This window comes from Solea solea, chromosome 16, assembly GCF_958295425.1.
Source record: "Solea solea chromosome 16, fSolSol10.1, whole genome shotgun sequence".
Lineage (NCBI taxonomy): Eukaryota > Metazoa > Chordata > Actinopteri > Pleuronectiformes > Soleidae > Solea > Solea solea.
In genome coordinates, this window is record NC_081149.1 from 16,788,848 (window position 1) to 16,807,077 (window position 18,230).

Consider the following 18,230-nt stretch of genomic DNA (forward strand, 5'->3'; position numbering starts at 1 on the left):
TGTGTCTAAAGTACGTCAGGGCGCTGCAGCCTCTCGCCCCTGTTTACTGTCTCTAGTCGTCTGCGACCTTTGGCCAAATAGTGGACATGTTTGTCCAGGCATATCTGTGCTCTTGACCTGTCATGCCACACACACACACACACACACACACACACAGAGGACATTACATTGACTTGCATTCATTTCTCAGACTTACTCTAAAATTAACCATAACTACTACTGGCCTAATCCTAATCCTTAAACTAACCCTGATCTCATATTAATCATGCAACATGTGTCAACAACATGAGTCATACCTGGAACACACTTGTGCGTAACATTCAAAGTGAGGACACTTATAGACTTAATGCATTCCCTAGCCCCATACCTATAACCTTAACCAATCCTAACCAACACTCAATTATAACCTTAACCCTAAAACCAGGTTTTAACCCTCAAAAATCCCTTTTAAGGGGTGACAGAATGTGAGGACCAGCAAAAAGGTCCTCACTTGCCAAAATGTCCTTAGTATTTTAATCCTCATAAAAAATACACACGCACACATACATGCATATACGCACACACAGCTTCATCAGGTTTCAGGAAAAACTTACAAAATTCAGTCTGTGTCTTCATTCTCTCCTTTTGTAAGACTTTTGTAATCTACTGAGGTCCTATTTGTCCCATGAGACTGTCATGTACAACAAAGGTCACAACACACACACACACACACACACACTCACATGAAAAGAATGAAACCCGTGTTATTTTGCTGCAAGTCACACTGTGTACGAGAGTTAATACATGGCTGACCATGTATTGCTGCAGGCCTTAACTGACTGATATCAACCACGTGTGTGTGTGTGTGTGTGTGTGTGTGTGTGTGTGTGTGTGTGAAAAAGCTGTGGCTTTACTTGCCTGCTCAGTCATGTCACACTTCCCTGCACTCACACCCAGCAGCCTACATGCACACACTTTTATGTGAAAAATACAGTTTAATTCTGCAGCCGTGCCCTTCTTCACGACTGCCGTCAACGTTGAATTACACTCACAGACCCGGTGTGGTCTTCTTTCTGCTGCTGGAGCTCATCTGCTTCTGTGTTGGAGTTCAGAGATGATCTCCTCCCCGGGCGCCTCCGGTGTGGCAGCCTGTTGCAGCAGCTCTCGCTACTTTCTAGCTTTTTTCCCTTAAAACTTTGTCTTTTTTGTAAATCATTTTTCTTTTAAGGCCGTGAACTTCGACACATGGTCTGTTTGTCTAAATGCGTTGATTTGTTGTGATTGGACGATTACATGTGCGCATTAATGAGCCGTTGAGCCGGTGTTTGTAATGAAGCTGTTGAACGAGCGTGATGTTGCTGTTTGTGATGTTGTTACAGCGTCTTTGCTTGTGTTGGAAGGGTGTGTGTGTGTGTGTGTGTGTTCAGATTACCTTTCCCAGCTACACAAAATAGGCACAGACATGCTTTTGGCTGCAAGGCTTTGATAGACTGACTTGGCTCTTTTCTTGTTCCGTCATTGGCTCTAAAAACACACGTCGCTGTGCACACACGCTCGCATAATAGTGCGAGAGTCACATGACCCGTGACAGATTAATGGTTTGAACTTACAGTGAAGAAAAAAGGCAAATTTGACAGCCTCAACATCCATCTGGTGATTTCTTTAAGAGGCTAAAAGAGGAGAAGAGTCATGACTCTCAACATCAATTTCAAAGTGACACTGACGGCAATAAAAGCACAAGGTCTCCCTGCTGAAGACGTGAACACATCTCTTCCTTTTAATTATAGAGTGTTGCCGCTGCATTTCTGGTGTGCAAGAGTTTAAACGATTTATTTATTCAATCTTAGTTTAAACAGGCAGTCTCACTGAGATCAAGAGCAAATGATTTTGACCTAGATTTTGAACACACACTTAACTTATTTCATTTTTTTTAAATTATTGTTTCCTCTAAACAAAACTTTAGGTTTTGCACATATTTGGAATTTCTTCAGGGACTAAAAAAAATCTCATTCTAGTAAAGGTTATAGGTAACTTAAGCTAAGAATAAATGATATTATATTAATAATAGATATACGTTATACCATGCTGTGTAAGGGTTTAAGTCCAGCACTCACTCTGTTGTTATCCTTCTCATGCAAAACTATGTCCAATTCTGGATGAATGGAATGATGTGATTGAAAGTGAAATAGCAGGGAAGAAGTTGGGTGTTTTTAACGACATTAAGAGGTGTAAGAGATTGACTCACTTGATACTTGACCTTTGCAGAAGCTTTTCTCTGTTTTGAAAACTGCGTACATATTTCCTGTATTTCCCGGTTGTATTCTCATAAACAGATTGAGAAATAATCATATGTGGCCATTATAGCGTTGCTCGGAACCAGTAAGTTTTTTTTTTCTAGATTGTAAAAGTCTGATTTGTGATAGAAATGAATCCCAGATCTCTGTACAGACGCCCATTTTCCCCACTTGATACGAGGTCTCTGTCTCTGACCACTCACAGTTCGATTGTTTCTTCCTGCCCATTGTCTCAGTACGACTCCGTATCTCCACTCACACATTCTGCAGATTGTCATGTCACACTTAATGCATAGCACAGATCTCCGTAGTGTAAGCGGCCGGAAGGCGACGAGTGAAAGTAAATGCAGTTACACATCGACGCCATGGCACTTCTGTCCCAAAGTAACAGCGCGGTGTTGTAGTGAGTGTGTCGCCATTAGATTGTTCTATTTTTATGAATTGGCGTCATGACATTTGGATGTGAAATGCACTGTTGACAGTCTAAACTAATCTACTAAGCCTGTCTCTTTGGAGTGGTGGTGTGAGAAATGGGAGATCCTTCTGTGTGTGTGTGTGTGTGTGCGCGTGTGTGAGAAAGAGAGAGAGTTAAGTGGGCAGGCTTTAATAGTAACAAGCAAAGCCAAGCACACATTTGTTCACATTTCTTTCTTTCATTTGGTTTGCTCTCCCCAAAAGTGTTGGACTTAAAATCTCTCTCCCTCTCTCTCTCTAACTCTCAGCATATCTCTCTCACGCACACACACACACACACACACACACACACACATTACAGAGGTTTTACTCATAGTCAAACACACTCACTCCCTCCCTCCCTCCCTCCCTCCCTCCCTCAAACCAGCTGTCTTCATGTTGAAAACCACAGTGTTTGCTGGCATTATTGACAGAAAATGAATGTCACCGTGTGCGCTGAATTGCGGTTGGAAGTATTTTCAAAAAGAACTTTTTAAAAACAGGATGGGGCAAATGACTCACCAGCCACCGGACAAACTTATCTCATGTGAACAGCACTCACTTCATCGGTGTGTGTGTGTGTGTGTGTGTGTGGGGGGGGGGGGGGTTGACGAGCAGACGACGGGGGAGAAAAGAAAACAAGAGCGTGTGGATGATCTCAGTGAGCTGTGGCATCTTGTTGTGGTGCCATCGTCCTCTTCCAGGAAAACATGAGCTCAACACTTCACTGTCCTGTCAAACTGTTCAAAGCAGCTGTTTAATGCAGGTACAACGATCACCGCGTTCAATATCTTCAATTATGGTTAGCACTCTTGCCTTTGCAGCAAGAAGACCCAGATTCCAGCCCCGGTTGGAACAAGGGCCCTTCTGCAGGTTCTGTGCATTTCTCTGGGTTCTCCGGTTTCCTCCCACAGTCCAAAAACATGCATTAGGTGCATTTTACCTAATACAATTTAGAGTGTCCTGATTGGACTGTAGTTAAATGGTAAAATGGTCTGTCTTGATGACAGTTTTGCCTTTCACCCATTCACTCACACTTTCACCATATGTCAGCTGAGATTGGCACCAGCGCCGCCCGCGACCCTCATGTAGAGGATAAAGCGGTAGAAGATGGATGTTAATATTCGCTCATTGACACAGACTCACACAGGGTCATTGAAATGTCGTTATATTTGCAGAAACAAAACAAAGGATTAAAGCAGCTGAACGAACTCAGAGGATCAGGGAAGACAATATAGTCGTCATCCTTTGGGAATCATAAACGTCTATTAGAGGGAGCAGGCTTGACCGGCTGACTCATTAAAAGCGCCACGCTGATTTTAGACGAGAAATATCAGGCAGCTGAGGTCAGCCGAGTAGTTTTGTGCAGTTGAGACGCGTTGGAAAGAGAATAAAAGAATCAAACAGCAGATTCATCTGCACATACACACAAAAAATAAAATAGTAATAATGACTGCATCGTTGTCTCAGCGCGCCAGCGCCGTTTCATTACAACACTCTTCCACGCATTGTGTTCATAAAAATAGATAAAAAAAAGCCCTCAAAATGTCTTGTTTTAGTCATTTTCTCTGAGGTCAGGCAATAATAACAATAATAAGGTAAAAACATTGGTTAACTTTGTTTTTCCACATGACAACTGCAAATTATTTGGCCCCGATGAGAATGTGAAGTAAGCCTTCTCTCCTCGCTGCCACTTGGTACGCTTGTACGTGTGTTGTGTATTTGATGTTTGGTTAGTATTTATAACCAACGCTGAATTAACTCCACCAAACACTCTGCTTCTCTGTGAGTATTCATTTATTGTAGAGCTGTGGGTAAAAGTGTGGGCACCACAAAGGAACTGTGCGAGCACTTTTTCCTAACGTACAAGAGTTTGTTAGTATTCAATGTGTGTCGGTGACTACTTTTTTTCTTGACGTTGCAGCAGATTTTTTGGATTTTACTCATCCATTCCTCTGACTTTGTCCTCTATTTACAGCGAGATCAGCCAGTGCTCGAGCGAGACGAACTGAGAGAGAAGGATCTGGCATCACCAGTCCCAGTGAGTAGACTGCACCTTAACACTGAGCATATCGGGGGGTTTGTGCTATCGGAAAAATAGTTTCTGAAAGCTGAGACGTTGCACATCAAAGCCGACATGTGGTTATTACGGTAATTTCACTCGCGCTGTTGCAGGAAGCCGGCGAATCTGCATCTTTGTCGCTAGAGAGGAAAGAGTTTTGGCCTTTTTTGCACATTGAGACTTAAAAATGTTTTTATGGTGTATACTGTTCAAATTTCAAATTTAATACACAAAATCTGATGTTCAGTGTTTTTTTTTCTCCATTTTAAATTGTTAATACACTATTTTAACATGCAGTAAATTGTAAAACAACTGCCAGATATTAAAAAGTTATTCTGGAAAAATTTGGGCAAAAAAAAACACATACTCACAGGATCATCCACTCAAATTTGTGTGCACGCCTTCCATTTTGTAGTTCTTCACTGTCAGCATAAATCATCGTGTAAGTCAGAGTGATTAACCCTGAGCAGAGACATGAGGCAACGGCTCTGTGGCAACAGAGCAGGAACCATTTCCTGTCCATATAACAGCTGATAGCAGGTGCAGAGCAGATAAATGATTGTGATAAAGACCGTTGTCATACAATGACGTTACTTGTGCCTCGGTGCACAGGCTGAATGTGGACAGACTAGTCCAATCTAGCTCTGTGTTAAAGACCAAGTTTCCATTCACTGCTCTTGAGCGAATATTGCCAGTGGGTTCATTGAAATAAACATCCAGGTCACCATAGAAGGATAAGAAGACGCTACGCTACATTAATAAAGAGCTAAGAGCAAGATCAAATATTGTTTAATTTCTGCTGCTGTGATTATTGTCATTTTTGCTTCCTCCTCACGGCATACACACCACCACTCATCTGCTGTTTCCACTATTTTTTTTCAGTGCAGTGAAATAGGATTTGATTGATTTTTGAACGACAGCCTTTATTTTATGAAGCTGTTTCCACGGCACATTTAACTTGTATATATTTGACAACTTTTCCACCTCCGTCAAGCAAAATAAAGTTGTGTGCATTTACACAAACGCACATTAAAAACAGGTCAAATGAAAACCCAACTGGTAAGAAATGCAGCCATTACTTATTCATTCTTATGCCCACTATTTCTACTATCTACCTACTCTGCCAGAGATTTTTTTTTTCTCCCGCAAAATTTGGGACAATTTTTCTGATGTACATAAAATCACGGTGTCTGTCTGTTTGTGCACACACACACACACAGACACACACACACACACACACGTGAGTTTGTGTTTGTTGGCAAACAAGCCGACGTTTGGACTGAGGTTTCACCAGTGAAGCATCTTCTCCCGGTGATAAGAGCCAAGAACGCCTGCACCACAAAGACAGAAAAGAGACTGAATAAGACACAGTGTGTGTGTGTGTGTGTGTGTGTGTGTGTTTCCAGCATGCAAGTTGTGACTGGAAACACAACATAATCTTCTTGTGTTCACACTCATAGATTATACAATCTCCTGTGAAACAGGACGCTGGTAAAAAATGAGTTCTTGGAAATCGTTTTCTGTGATGTGCATTTATCCGTCATAGAGCTGACGGGCCATGAGACAGAACACACACTCGGACATGAACACATACGCAACATGAGAGTAATCATTGACGTGAGTGAGTGATCATTGGTATCCTCTCTGCAAAACAGAGTCATGTGTGCACCCATCGCCGTGTTGGTGTGTTTATCTTTTTTTTTTTTTCTGCACAAACCAAAACAAAGACTCAACTCGTTTGATTTGTGCTGTGGGAGGGAATCGCTTTCTTAATCTGCCAAAGCATCTGGAGTAAATGGGAAATAATTGAACTGTCAAACTACCAGTCGTTCAAATTTGCCCCCCTGCACACTTTCTAAAGCCTTGCTGTTACAGTAATTCCAGCGGGGGGAAATGTATGGACTTGTATAGAGCTGACTGCTTGGTGTTGACTGACAACAACGCACAAGGTTCAGGGTTTCCACATCCTTTTACTATAAACAGCTAATCCAGGATACGTATGTGTGTAATGTAAACGTCTATTATTCCATGTTCCCCCAGATTAGTGCTGGAATTTAGTTTTTTTTTTGTGTCATAATATCAACGCTGACACTTTATTGACACAGTAGCAACACTGAGTTTACTGAGCGTGACGCAGAGCGCGGCACCACGTACCGGCATGATTTCTGACTCACTGATAAGATGGTTGTCAGCAGACAGAAAGTAAAACAGATTTTTGCCTCTTCTATCACACTATCTTTAGAAAGAGCCACTGGGGAAACGAGACGGAATAAAATATATGTATCTCTACTGGATGTGTGTGTGTAGTTTCTTCTGAATCAGAAAGACACACATGTCAAGAGACACATTCATGTACCAACACAGCACATGCACACACAGGCATACGACATATGACATTGTGTATGTGTACATATACACGAGTGTTAGGGGAAGTGCTTAGGGCTGAGGATAAGGCCGTGCTTGTCAGCAGACCTCCCTGACATTGATGCAGTCGCCACAGGGTGTGTGAGTGAGTGTGTGTGTGTGTGTGTGTGTGTGTGTGTGTGTGCGCGCGCTCACGTTGTCTGTGCAGGAGATGCCCCGCACAAAACATCTGCCAACAGGGCAGATTTACGAGTCTGGTGGGAGGATGCTTTACTGTAACCTCAACACATGCACACATTTACCCACACTGTGTCTATTGTTAATTTGTGTGTGGTTAATTCCCATCTGGGAGTCAGCAGATCCTCTGACACACACACACACACACACACACACACACACACACACACACACAGGTACATGCATATATCCTTTTAAGGGCTCACATTGATTTGTATAGACTAATAAACCTTAGAAATTAGGTCCGGCACTGGGTTCTGGTCTTCATAAGGACTTAAGGTCCCTAAGAGGTGACAAATACAAGTGCACACACACACAGAAACACACACACATTACCTTAACCTTAACCTTAAAACCCTCAGAAATCCCTTTAAATAAATGCCTTTACATGGTCAAAATGTCCTCACAAACCTACTACAGTACAGACATACACACTCACACAGGGAAGTGAAATAACACTTTAATGTATTGTAAAATAATAGCCTCTTAATAATATGATATCATATCCACGATATCATATTATTAAGAGTCAATGAGGTGTATTTCACCTCATCTCACTGGGCCGTTTCCTTTCGTCATCTTTCTGCATTAAACATGATGTCATGTGAGAGCGACTGTGGTCACCTTATTGCAGAGGTGAGAAAAACAGACCACTGAAACCTTGCGGCTGCTCTAGCATTAACAACAAAACCTTGAACTGAAAGTGAGGAAGGTACATTGATATTTATTTAGCGGACTGTAAAGCTGTTTTCAGTGTTTATAAGCAAATTCATTTTTTAAATATGTGTACCTTTAATTTTGGTGTGTTGCAGATGATCAGGATTTCATATTTTGGCCTTTTGGTGTCGCCAAAGTGCAGTTTATTTTTCTTATTCCTTCACCCATTTGTATGAATGAATATACAGAAGAACTAGAGTGAATGTCTCTGACTGGACATGAATACACAAGGTGACTGAAGCAGTGTGTGTTGCACAAGTCCACAGACTGACATGTCTGAGTGTGTTTGATCTCTCTATCAGTGCTCAGACGCTCGCCATGTGACCTCTGACCCCCAGCGCAGTGTGAGGGACATGCCAGGTGTCAGAGGTCGTCGGAATTTCCTGAACACAGAGACGGCTCCAGACTAAAGCATGATTTAAAAGACGAGGGCTGGGGTTCTTTTCCCTCTCAGGTTGCATTGAAGATGTCATGCATTTTCTTTTAATCATTATTTGAATTCATTAATTGACATTAATCAGTTAAACGTGAATAATAAATTATAAAAGGTATATCTTTTTCTTTGTTTAAAATGTAAACATCGTACGTGGAAAAAGCAGCTTTGTGTCTCCCTGTTGTTAAAGACGGATTTTAACTTGACTATCATGGGAAACATGGAGTGTTTAGTCCCATTTTGAACCTGCAGCCATTGATTAGCTGTCAATCACACTGGTGTCCACTCATATGTGCCGTAGTTCATTATTATTGTCTCACGTAATTTATGAAACTGGCATCATGCGCTATTGAAGACGATAACATCCACCACGGATTGCTGTGTGTTGCGTTCACTGACCTGTTGTAAATAGCAGTGTTGTTACATAGTACACACACTTCATTACTGTACTTAAGAACAAAATTCACGTATCTGTACTTTGCAATAAATATAAATAACATTGTTATTTATATTTCTCGCAACTTTTACTTTTACTCTGTACATTTCCCCGAACTGTCTTTGTTACTCGTCGCTACCAAATAAAATCAGAAGAGGAAGAGTTGGTAATGGTCCGTATTTGTGTAGAGCTGTTCTAGTCTTGATGAGCTGCTTTACACCATTATTGTCTTGCTCAAGGGCACATAGCAGAGCCAGGAATTGAACCCACAAGCTTCCAGTTGAAGACAACTCGCCCTACCACTGAGCTACCATGGCTCAGTCCTAACTCCTCATTAAAACTCAAGTACATTTTTTATCTGAAAATAACTTTTGATACTTAAGTGCAGTAAATGTCACATACTTTAAGACTTTTAAAGGTGACATAGACCGGAAGCTCCAATTAACGCTGCGTTTGTGTGTGTATCTGCGTCATTACCTCGTTTATGAAACCCTAAAGTTTCAGAACAAACAGTTCAGCCACTGCTGAGAAAATAGTGTTGTATTGTTTTCCTGGGCTCTGCGAAGCGGATCGACACTTCCTTAATTTGATGTCGTCATCAGAAATCCTCACCACCGTAGCGCCTCCCGGTGCAGGCACTAGTCCGGGCACATCCGGTTGCGTACATTCAACCGCAGAAGAAGAAGAAGAACTAGTCTCGTTGTAGTGGCTGAGATGCAGAGCATCCACCGTGCCAGAGGGGGAGCTGTGTATCTGAGAGCTGGCCTATCTATTATGTCACTTCCAGGTACCTGGCCAATCACAGGACAGTAGGAAAGCTCTCGTTGGCTGGCCAATCACAGCAACTGTTTGGTCTGAAACAGCGCGGCTGACGAGAGCGTCAGCGAGGAGATATTTTGATCGGCTCGTTTGCAGCGATTAGGAGGTTTTTAATCATGAAAACAAGTTAATATATGTAAGTAGACCTCCATAACTAACATATATGTGTGATACAAGCATTCTATGTCGCCTTTAATATAATATTATAAAAAAGTGACTGTCATTTTCTGGGAAAATACTTGTACTTTTGCTCAAGTGTCTCTTTTAGATACTTTATACAAGACTGATTATTAGTAAACTCTGGTTCTCAACAGAAACACTAGGTTGATTACTTATTATTTGTTGTCCCTTAGTTTTACTCGTACTAGTTTTACTCATATTATTAAATGTTTTACATTGTAATTCCAATGACACAATGAACACACTTCAATTAACCATGTTTTATTCTTTGTTTAACTAAGACAACTTGAAATGACTAAGTCATTAGCCGTGGCCCGACGGGCTTTGGTCAATATCCATACTCCATAATGACTGTCGCTGCAAGTTTTTGGTGAAGTGTCAGTTTAATTTCAAACAGGCGATCATCCTTTCACACACCTACAGCAGCACGACTGTATGTAATTCATCATATGGAGGTCTAGACAGGTCTATGGAGTGAATGTCTCCGTGTATCAGTAGGTATCAAATGAATCCAGGCCACAGTGCAAACTTCCAAGTAAGTGAGCAGAAGAGTTTGCAAGTCCAGTGGGTTATTTTAGTCCGGGCATGTCACATGGTGGAGCTAATGGTTTCTATTTTCAAGATACAATGCTGCTTCAGTCTCTTCAGGCTGATCTGGAGAAAGGAGAAAGAAGGAGAAGAAGGAGAGCGAGAGCAGTGAACGCAACATATGATCAGCACATGGGGATGTCGTAATTCTGAATTCATTAGCGAGACACACTGAAGGAATCAAGTGGGAAGGAGGGAGAACTTAGAGCCCAAAGGGAAAGAGAGAGTAAGGAGAGGAGGAAGAGGAACAGAGGGAGAGAGGGACAAGAGAGAGGGAAGTCCAAAACAGTCAGGGAGAGGGAGGGAGGGAGGGAGAGAGAGAGAGAGAGAGAGAGATTGGAGTCAAAGAGCAGACACTACATGTGGCTGTGGAGGGAGTGATCTGGTTATGGAGGGGGACAAATTCTCAGGTAAGACACACTCTCATCTGAGATGAGGACAAGCTTCTCGTCTGAATGGAAAACAAAGAGCAGTTAAAGGTTCTTCCCTCTGGTTCTGTGTCTCCTCTCAGTGAGCCTGCCTCTGTTTTCCCCTCTTTGGTATTTTCCACTCTCTCATTCTGTCCTGTTTGCTTAGTGTGTTGCTCTCTTTGGGGTTTGGAGCTGGAGCAGGGAACTCTGCAGGGTTTGCTCAGCAGCTTAGCAGACCTGTTTTCGGTTTATCTGCCTGCAGGTTTTTCTGTCTCTGTTTGTGTCCACCACCACCTCCCCTCCCTCACAATCCCATTGTCTTTCTTTAAATGCTGTTGTCTTTATAGGTGGACGACCGGTCTCAGTCCTGGTGTGTGTGTCCCTCTATCCTAACTTTCATTTTATTGTTCCCTGCACAGAAGTAGGTCATTTATTAACGCCGGGGATGCAACTTCTGAAGAGTTGATGCAGTGCCAAAGTGACACAGAAACAGCACTTTTTTTTCTTGACATTGCACTCTCTCTCTCTCTCTCTCTCTCTCTCTCGTCGTCGTCATCTGCGTTCTGCCATTCTTCTGTGGTGTGAAAACAGGAAATCTATCTGTTTGAACAGTACAACTCTTGTCCCCTGTGGCTCCGATCCGTCTTAGACCAGCAGTCAGTCCATCTTTAACTAACTGAACGGACGGTTCTGTCTCTGGCCAAGAGTAAAATGAGGCAAACAATGCTTACTTTTCCAAACTGCCCTATTTTCCCTGTTGGATGCTGTAAACTGCACGCATATTGAACTGATAAGAGTTTGTGTGTGTGTGTGTGTGCGTGCGTGTGTGCGTGCGTGTGTGTCTGTTGTACATTATGCTAAAGTCATCAGTGAGGCAATGCTGTCTGCTTCTTAATGGTATTTTTATGGATGTTCGTGGGAGTTGTAAAAAAGAAAAAAAGGTCATTGGCATGAAAACAAATCTTAGAATGGTGAAGTGTCTGCAGCAGCATGTGCATGTTGCTGTGTGTGTGTGTGTGTGTGTGTGTGTACTTGTATTTGTTACCTGTATTTGTATAAAGCACTTTTCTAGTCAAAGCCGCCTTACACTACAGTTCTGCCATTCACTCATTCACACTCATTCACTCACACTTTCATACAGCGCGCATGTACTCTATGTCGTACCCATTCACACACACAGGCATCAGGAGTAACGCGGGGTTAAGCGTCTTGCACAAGGACAGAGCCGGGAATCAGACCCACAGCCTTCCGGTTGAAAGACGACCCGCTCCTTAAGCTGCTTCTCTGGTGTAAACACTGACCAGAACCTGGTCCTAATGAGGCAGAGTCTGATTTCTGAGGAACTGGATTGAGTTTAGGTCAAGGTTTAGTCATGAACTGGTTCAGGTTCAAATGAATGGACTGAAGAATAATAGCTGTGCAAACCTCTTTCTCTCTCACACTCACACATACTTTCTTACTTTCTCATTCTGGCCTCTTGTCTGCAGGTGCTTCCTCCCGGGAGCTGTAACTGCTTCAGCAAGACATACGTACACTTGTGTGAATGTTCACTGGGGCATTTTGAATAGCAATGTGTTGTGCGTTTGCCTCTGCATCCATTATTAGCACTTATTAGCCGACGCACCTTTGCGACCTTTATATTCGTACAGTACATCAGCGGGCGCTGTTATCCCTGCACACAAGGCAATCACAGTGTTGTAATTTTCATTCCAAAAACACATTTAGAATGATTGCTATGCACTGATAAGATGTCCTCGTCAGTCGGTAGAATAAGATGTGCATAGGTGATTCTTCTACAGTGATATTTTCCATTAATTGTTCAGCCCATAGTGTTTAGTATATGACTGTTCACACCTGGCATTAAAGTGATCAAATGTGGCTTCAGTTATGATGAATTCAGACACACACTGATGTCACAGGTGACAATATTTGTCACCTGACAAAAAAGACCCCAGGGAGGGAGGAGCTGAGTGAATTGAAGCACTCCTCACGCTGCGGTAACATGAAATAACATTTTAAACTCTTTCATCAGTATTATTTGCACAATGCATTAACGTTACAGTGTTATACACTGAACCTCTGTTTTACTGATGCACTGATGAATACTGTATTCTAATGAGAGAAGACAGGGGATCGGATCCCTCGTGACAGTTTTTATCAACTGACTTCACTTCTCGCTGATTTTGTGACTCCTGCTTTGGTGTTGACGCTGATTTGCAAGACTCTCTTTGTCCGCTTTGTTTTCTATCCCACGTGAATCCGCGCACGGCGGTGATGCTCTCAGCGGAAATTGTCCATCAGCCACACAGAGACTGTGAATAATGAGGCTGACGTGTCCCATTCATTCCAGTCTGAGTGAGGTCAGCTGATGATGTTAGAAGTCTGGATGACACAGCCGCAGTCAGCTTGGACGGAACTCATGACTTATCGAGTAGCTTCAGCTAGTTTAGGGGGATAACATACGGTGGCCCTGAAGTGCAAATCACTTCACTTCACATTTTCTGTTTTTGCTGTTGTGTTTTAAGTTAATGTCGTTGTGTTTTCTGCTGTTGTTGTTGTTGTTGCGTTTTAAGTAAATGTTGTGTTTTCTGTTGTTGTTGTTGCGTTTTAAGTTAATGTTGTGTTTTCTGCTTTTGTTTCTCTCTTTTAAGTTAATGTTGTTGTGTTTTCTGCTTTTGTTGTTGCGTTTTAAGTAAATGTTGTGTTTTCTGTTGTTGTTGTTGCGTTTTAAGTTAATGTTGTGTTTTCTGCTTTTGTTTCTCTCTTTTAAGTTAATGTCCTTGTGTTTGCTGCTTTTGTTGTTGCGTTTTAAGTTAATGTCATTGTGTTTTCTGCTTTTGTCTCTGTGATTTAAGTTCATGTTGTGTTTTTTCCTATTTGTGGTGGTGATTCGCACTTCAGGGTCACCATAATAACTACCTCAAAGCAGGCTTTTAATACTATACATTCAGTGAAAAATTCATTTTTAAGTTTCCTATGTAATATACACTTCCTCCACCAGGTGGTGTTGCTGAGTTGGGTAATTCAAAAGCACTCATTGAAAGCAACAAGTTTGACTGTGTGCTACTGTCATCGCCAGCTTGTTTTTTTTTTTTTTACTTGTTTTTTTAAGGAAAATCAATGTATATGTTTTAATAAGAGGAAATGTATCAAAGGAAACTGCGGCCATGTTCCTTCCTGGTGAAACACCATTGGTGTTGGGGGGGGGGGGGGGGGGGGGGGGTCAGTTGCCATGGTAGCATGCTTAGCGGAACAATATACAGTATAAGCACAAAGGGAACAAGAAGGATGGCGATCACAATGCTGGCTTATTGGTGTAGTAAACAGGGTCATTACTCAGCGGAGCGATGGCGAAGGAGGTGGAGGCGGGATGGAGAGAGAGAGAAAGAAAGAAATAAAGAGAGAGAGAGAGAGAGAGAAAGGCCTTCTGAGAGTCACGGCTGATGGAGGACAGCTGCTCTGTCTATTTATCAGGGAACACACACACACACATGTGCAGGCGAGTAGTGCAAAAAAAGGCACTAAGCAGAAGCAATTGAGGGGATATGTAAGCGTGTGTGTGTGTGTGTGTGTACTGTGTAGTTGCGCCATATTTCCAACAGGTGTTATTTGATTAAAGTTAGCCGAGCCTGGTTGGGTGCTGCTGTTTAACATTTGGCGGAGGGCAGCTGCTGTCACTACAGCTGTGCATATACTTTACTGGAACCATGTGCACTTTTGGGCCACATATGGGTGGGGGTTTTGTGTGTGTGTGTGCACGTGTGTACTTGTATTTATTCCCTTTTTAGATCATTTTCTGGCATAAACACCGACCCTGTCAGGACTAGGCCAAAACCTTGTTCCGATAATAGACAGATACTTTATTTTCATTGAAAGAAAATACAATGAAATTCAGTCGCACTGTCAGGATGCCGACTCATGAATTGATCAAATAAATAGAATAAGTGATGCATATATGTGTTTTTTTAGGCTTTATGAATGAATGGAAGTCAGGGCAGTGTCTTCACATTTACTAAATAGACTGTAGTTGTGTTTGTCACCTTCAGCTGTGCAGGTGTTCACCATTCTTTTTAGCTGTCAGACACGGACTGCTGTGCCTGCCGTTGCCATTCAGTCCCACATTAAATGCCAGACGCTTTCTGGGTGATGTTTACACGGCCAGTACTGCTGATTCCATTAGTCATGCTAACACTGACTGCACTCTTTCTGTGTCTCTTTGTTTCTTTCCTTTTCTCTTACACACATATTTCCTGCTTCCTTGCTTCCACTGAGATTCAATTTCACGTCACTACCTGGCACACCTTTCCTCGCCTTTCCCCCCCCTTTTTTTTTTCTTGTCTTGTCCATCCATCTCTCCTCTCTGTCGTCCTGAGCCAGATACAGCTGCTTATTGTGAGGGTTGCCATGTAAACAGAGCTGCGGTAACTAGCCAGCCACATCCAAAATATACAGTGAGACAAATGAACAAGCACAATAAATGTACGCATTGCACAAAACACACACAGATTTTACAGTTTCCAAACGGCGACTTCGATACGACCTGACTCATGGCTGACACAGCCTTTGTTGTTTTAGGACCAATTCAGCAGGAAGCTGGAGGATCGTCTGCTCCTGGCACTGACATCTTTAAATAACAATGATTCTCTGAACCAGAAATGATACATTGATCATTATTCATAACATATAACCCTCATTTACTTGACTGCCAAATTACATTTGTATACAAACTTATATCAGCTCAGTCTTTTATATCACCTTCTGGAAACTCACTTTAATAACTTGTCATGTAGAAGTGTTCAGATTTGAAAGAATGAACACATTATTTCAAAGTATTCCCTTCTTTATTTCTACCATCTGCTTCCTATCTGGTGTTGAAAAGTGGATTAAATCTTCAGGGACATTCCTGACTAATGGATTAAGTGGTAAATAAACCATGGATAACTGTTGCAATTTAGTCTTGACTGCGTGCATCAAAATGAGGTTGTTTTTATTGGTGGACAGAGTTGCAGCTCACGTCAAGCTGCAGCCATAGATACAAGGGTCTGGTTGTATCTGTGGGTTTGGATTCCAGTGAAGCTGGATTTCAGAATCGAGAGATCTCGGGATTTCTCTCCACTGGCATTAGAAGACGGGAGGAGGTGACCTGGTGCCTCGGAGGGTGGATCTGTGTGTGCGTTCGTGTTTGTGCATGATCTGTGTGTGCGAGCGCTGACCTTTGCCGCTCAGGTCTATGTTGTCTTGGCATTGCCCTAGCAACTGCCACACTGGCTGAGCATCTGTTTATACAAGTCCCACTCGGCTGCTCTCATTTTTCAGGTCTTAGCAGGGCAGGAGTGGTGGTGAGGATCTGGGTTTCTTTAAGCGGTGACGGCTGTTTCTGTCCCCCTCTCTCTCCCTCTCTCTCCCTCTCTCTCTCTCTCTCCATACACTACATTGCAATGTAACACCAGCAGCTGCCCATTCAAATACAATACAATGTACTTATTTGTATAGCTAAAACTTTACACTATTAATATTCTTTATAGATCGTGGTGTTTTTAGTATCATAATATTCATTTTCATCTGTTACAGTTTGTCATTGATTGATTTTCTTTAATAAATTGCATAAACTTCAATGGACTGCAAGATGACTTTTGCTTTTACGCACGCGTCACACTTCAGGGCCAACTCAAGCCTCATAGCTGCGGTTTTCATTTTAGGGTTTTATAGTCGCATTTCTCTAAATTGAATGGGACTGTGATTACATAACATGTACGACTGAATGTTTTTGCTCAGCTGCTACATTTCGCTAATAAGATACAACAAAATGCTGGGCCAAAAGGAATCGACAGGACACAGCATTCAAACGCTCCAAATTAAACTGAAACATGTCAAAACCGTGGGTTGCAGAAAACACTGACAAGCGGAACTTCTAATGTGTTTTGAAGTAAATGGACTACTTTTAGCCATTTCTGTTCATCAAATTAAAATAAATATCTTGATTCTGGGGAGACAATATATAATAGTCGTCAAAAGCAGTCACAGTACATTAAAAATATATATTATTTACTGTTAGGCCCACTTCACAGCTTAATCTACCAGAGAATCACACACTGGTTCACTTGGCCTGAATGCGAGAGCATGGCTGCTATGACATAATTAAAATAGTTTGCAGAATGAGGCCCAAACAAATATCCTGGTCCTTTCCCAGTGTGACAGTTGTTACAGCAGATTGGATTAGCATGGTTGGGACTTGCTGGGGCATGCAAGGTTATGCAGTGCAGAGAAGTGTATTTCTCTCTCCCTCTCTCTCTCTCTCTCTCTCTCTCTGTGTCTTGTTGGGTGCTGCCCGAATGCTGTCACTCGCCTTAGTGTATGCCTGCCCTTTTTTTTTTGCATGCATGCATCTGCTGTACACATACTTGTTGTCTGTGTGTGTGTGTGTATATATGATGATAATATGAGTATGTGCTATGGGAGTGGAGGAATCTGATACACGTGTGCTGTGGGATTAGGGTGTGTCCAGATCAGGATTCCCCGTCCCCTGTCCCCCCACCACCACCACATGTCTCCATCTTTATCTGTTTCCAGATCACATTACTGTAAAGTTATAGTGACACAGCAACCAGCACCACCGTTGCCCATAGTGACAGGTTGTATTTATAGGTGCAATGCTGACCTCTGGTGGAGGAAGTGACTCAGTATCAGATGTTGTGTGTGGCGCTCACAGCTCAAATCTCTGCTGACTTCATTGACACTTGGCTGAGCACACACCCAACAAATGTTCCCACTCAGGCAACAAAGGAAAACAACATACTGCCTTCAAACAAACAAACAAACAAACAATCACGCCAAAATGAGTGCTTTTACTTCTTCGTGGCATCCTTGCCACCTGTCGTGGGGTTAAAGATTTCCAGGCGTTGGTCCAATATTCATTAGGACTAGTGTGTTTCCTTCCACATAGTCATTGTTATTTCATATTATGTGCTATTTTACATGGTTCAGTGGCAGGGAAATGTGGTGTAAAACAAATCTCAGAATGCAGGTTCTGGTCCAGTAAAAGTATGTGTGTGTATGTGGGTGTGTGTGCACTGGAGCACATCTGTGTTTATGATCGCGTAACATGCCTAACAGGAAAATGTCGCTTACGCTGAATCCAATGTAAGCAGCAAATTTTGCACTATATGCTTGCCAGACACGCAAGGTTGAAGTCCCAAAACCTTATGATAAATAACACTTCGGACATCAGCTGTTGAAGAATTTTTCCATCGCTTTACAG

At 42.2% G+C, this 18,230-nt stretch overlaps 1 protein-coding gene across 2 annotated transcripts in view; it reads left to right on the plus strand.

Annotated features, from left to right (window-relative positions):
* LOC131475115 (septin-9-like) overlaps positions 1 to 18,230 on the plus strand; it is a 76,760-nt gene that overhangs the window by 11,296 nt on the left and 47,234 nt on the right. Inside the window, exon 2 of one of the 2 annotated variants that reach the window (XM_058652987.1) lies at positions 4,705 to 4,767. In XM_058652987.1, coding sequence (XP_058508970.1) covers positions 4,705 to 4,767 — 63 coding nt within the window. Of the gene's footprint in view, positions 1 to 4,704; positions 4,768 to 10,866; positions 10,973 to 18,230 lie in introns of those variants that run through there. The other variant, XM_058652989.1, reaches the window with a different exon arrangement.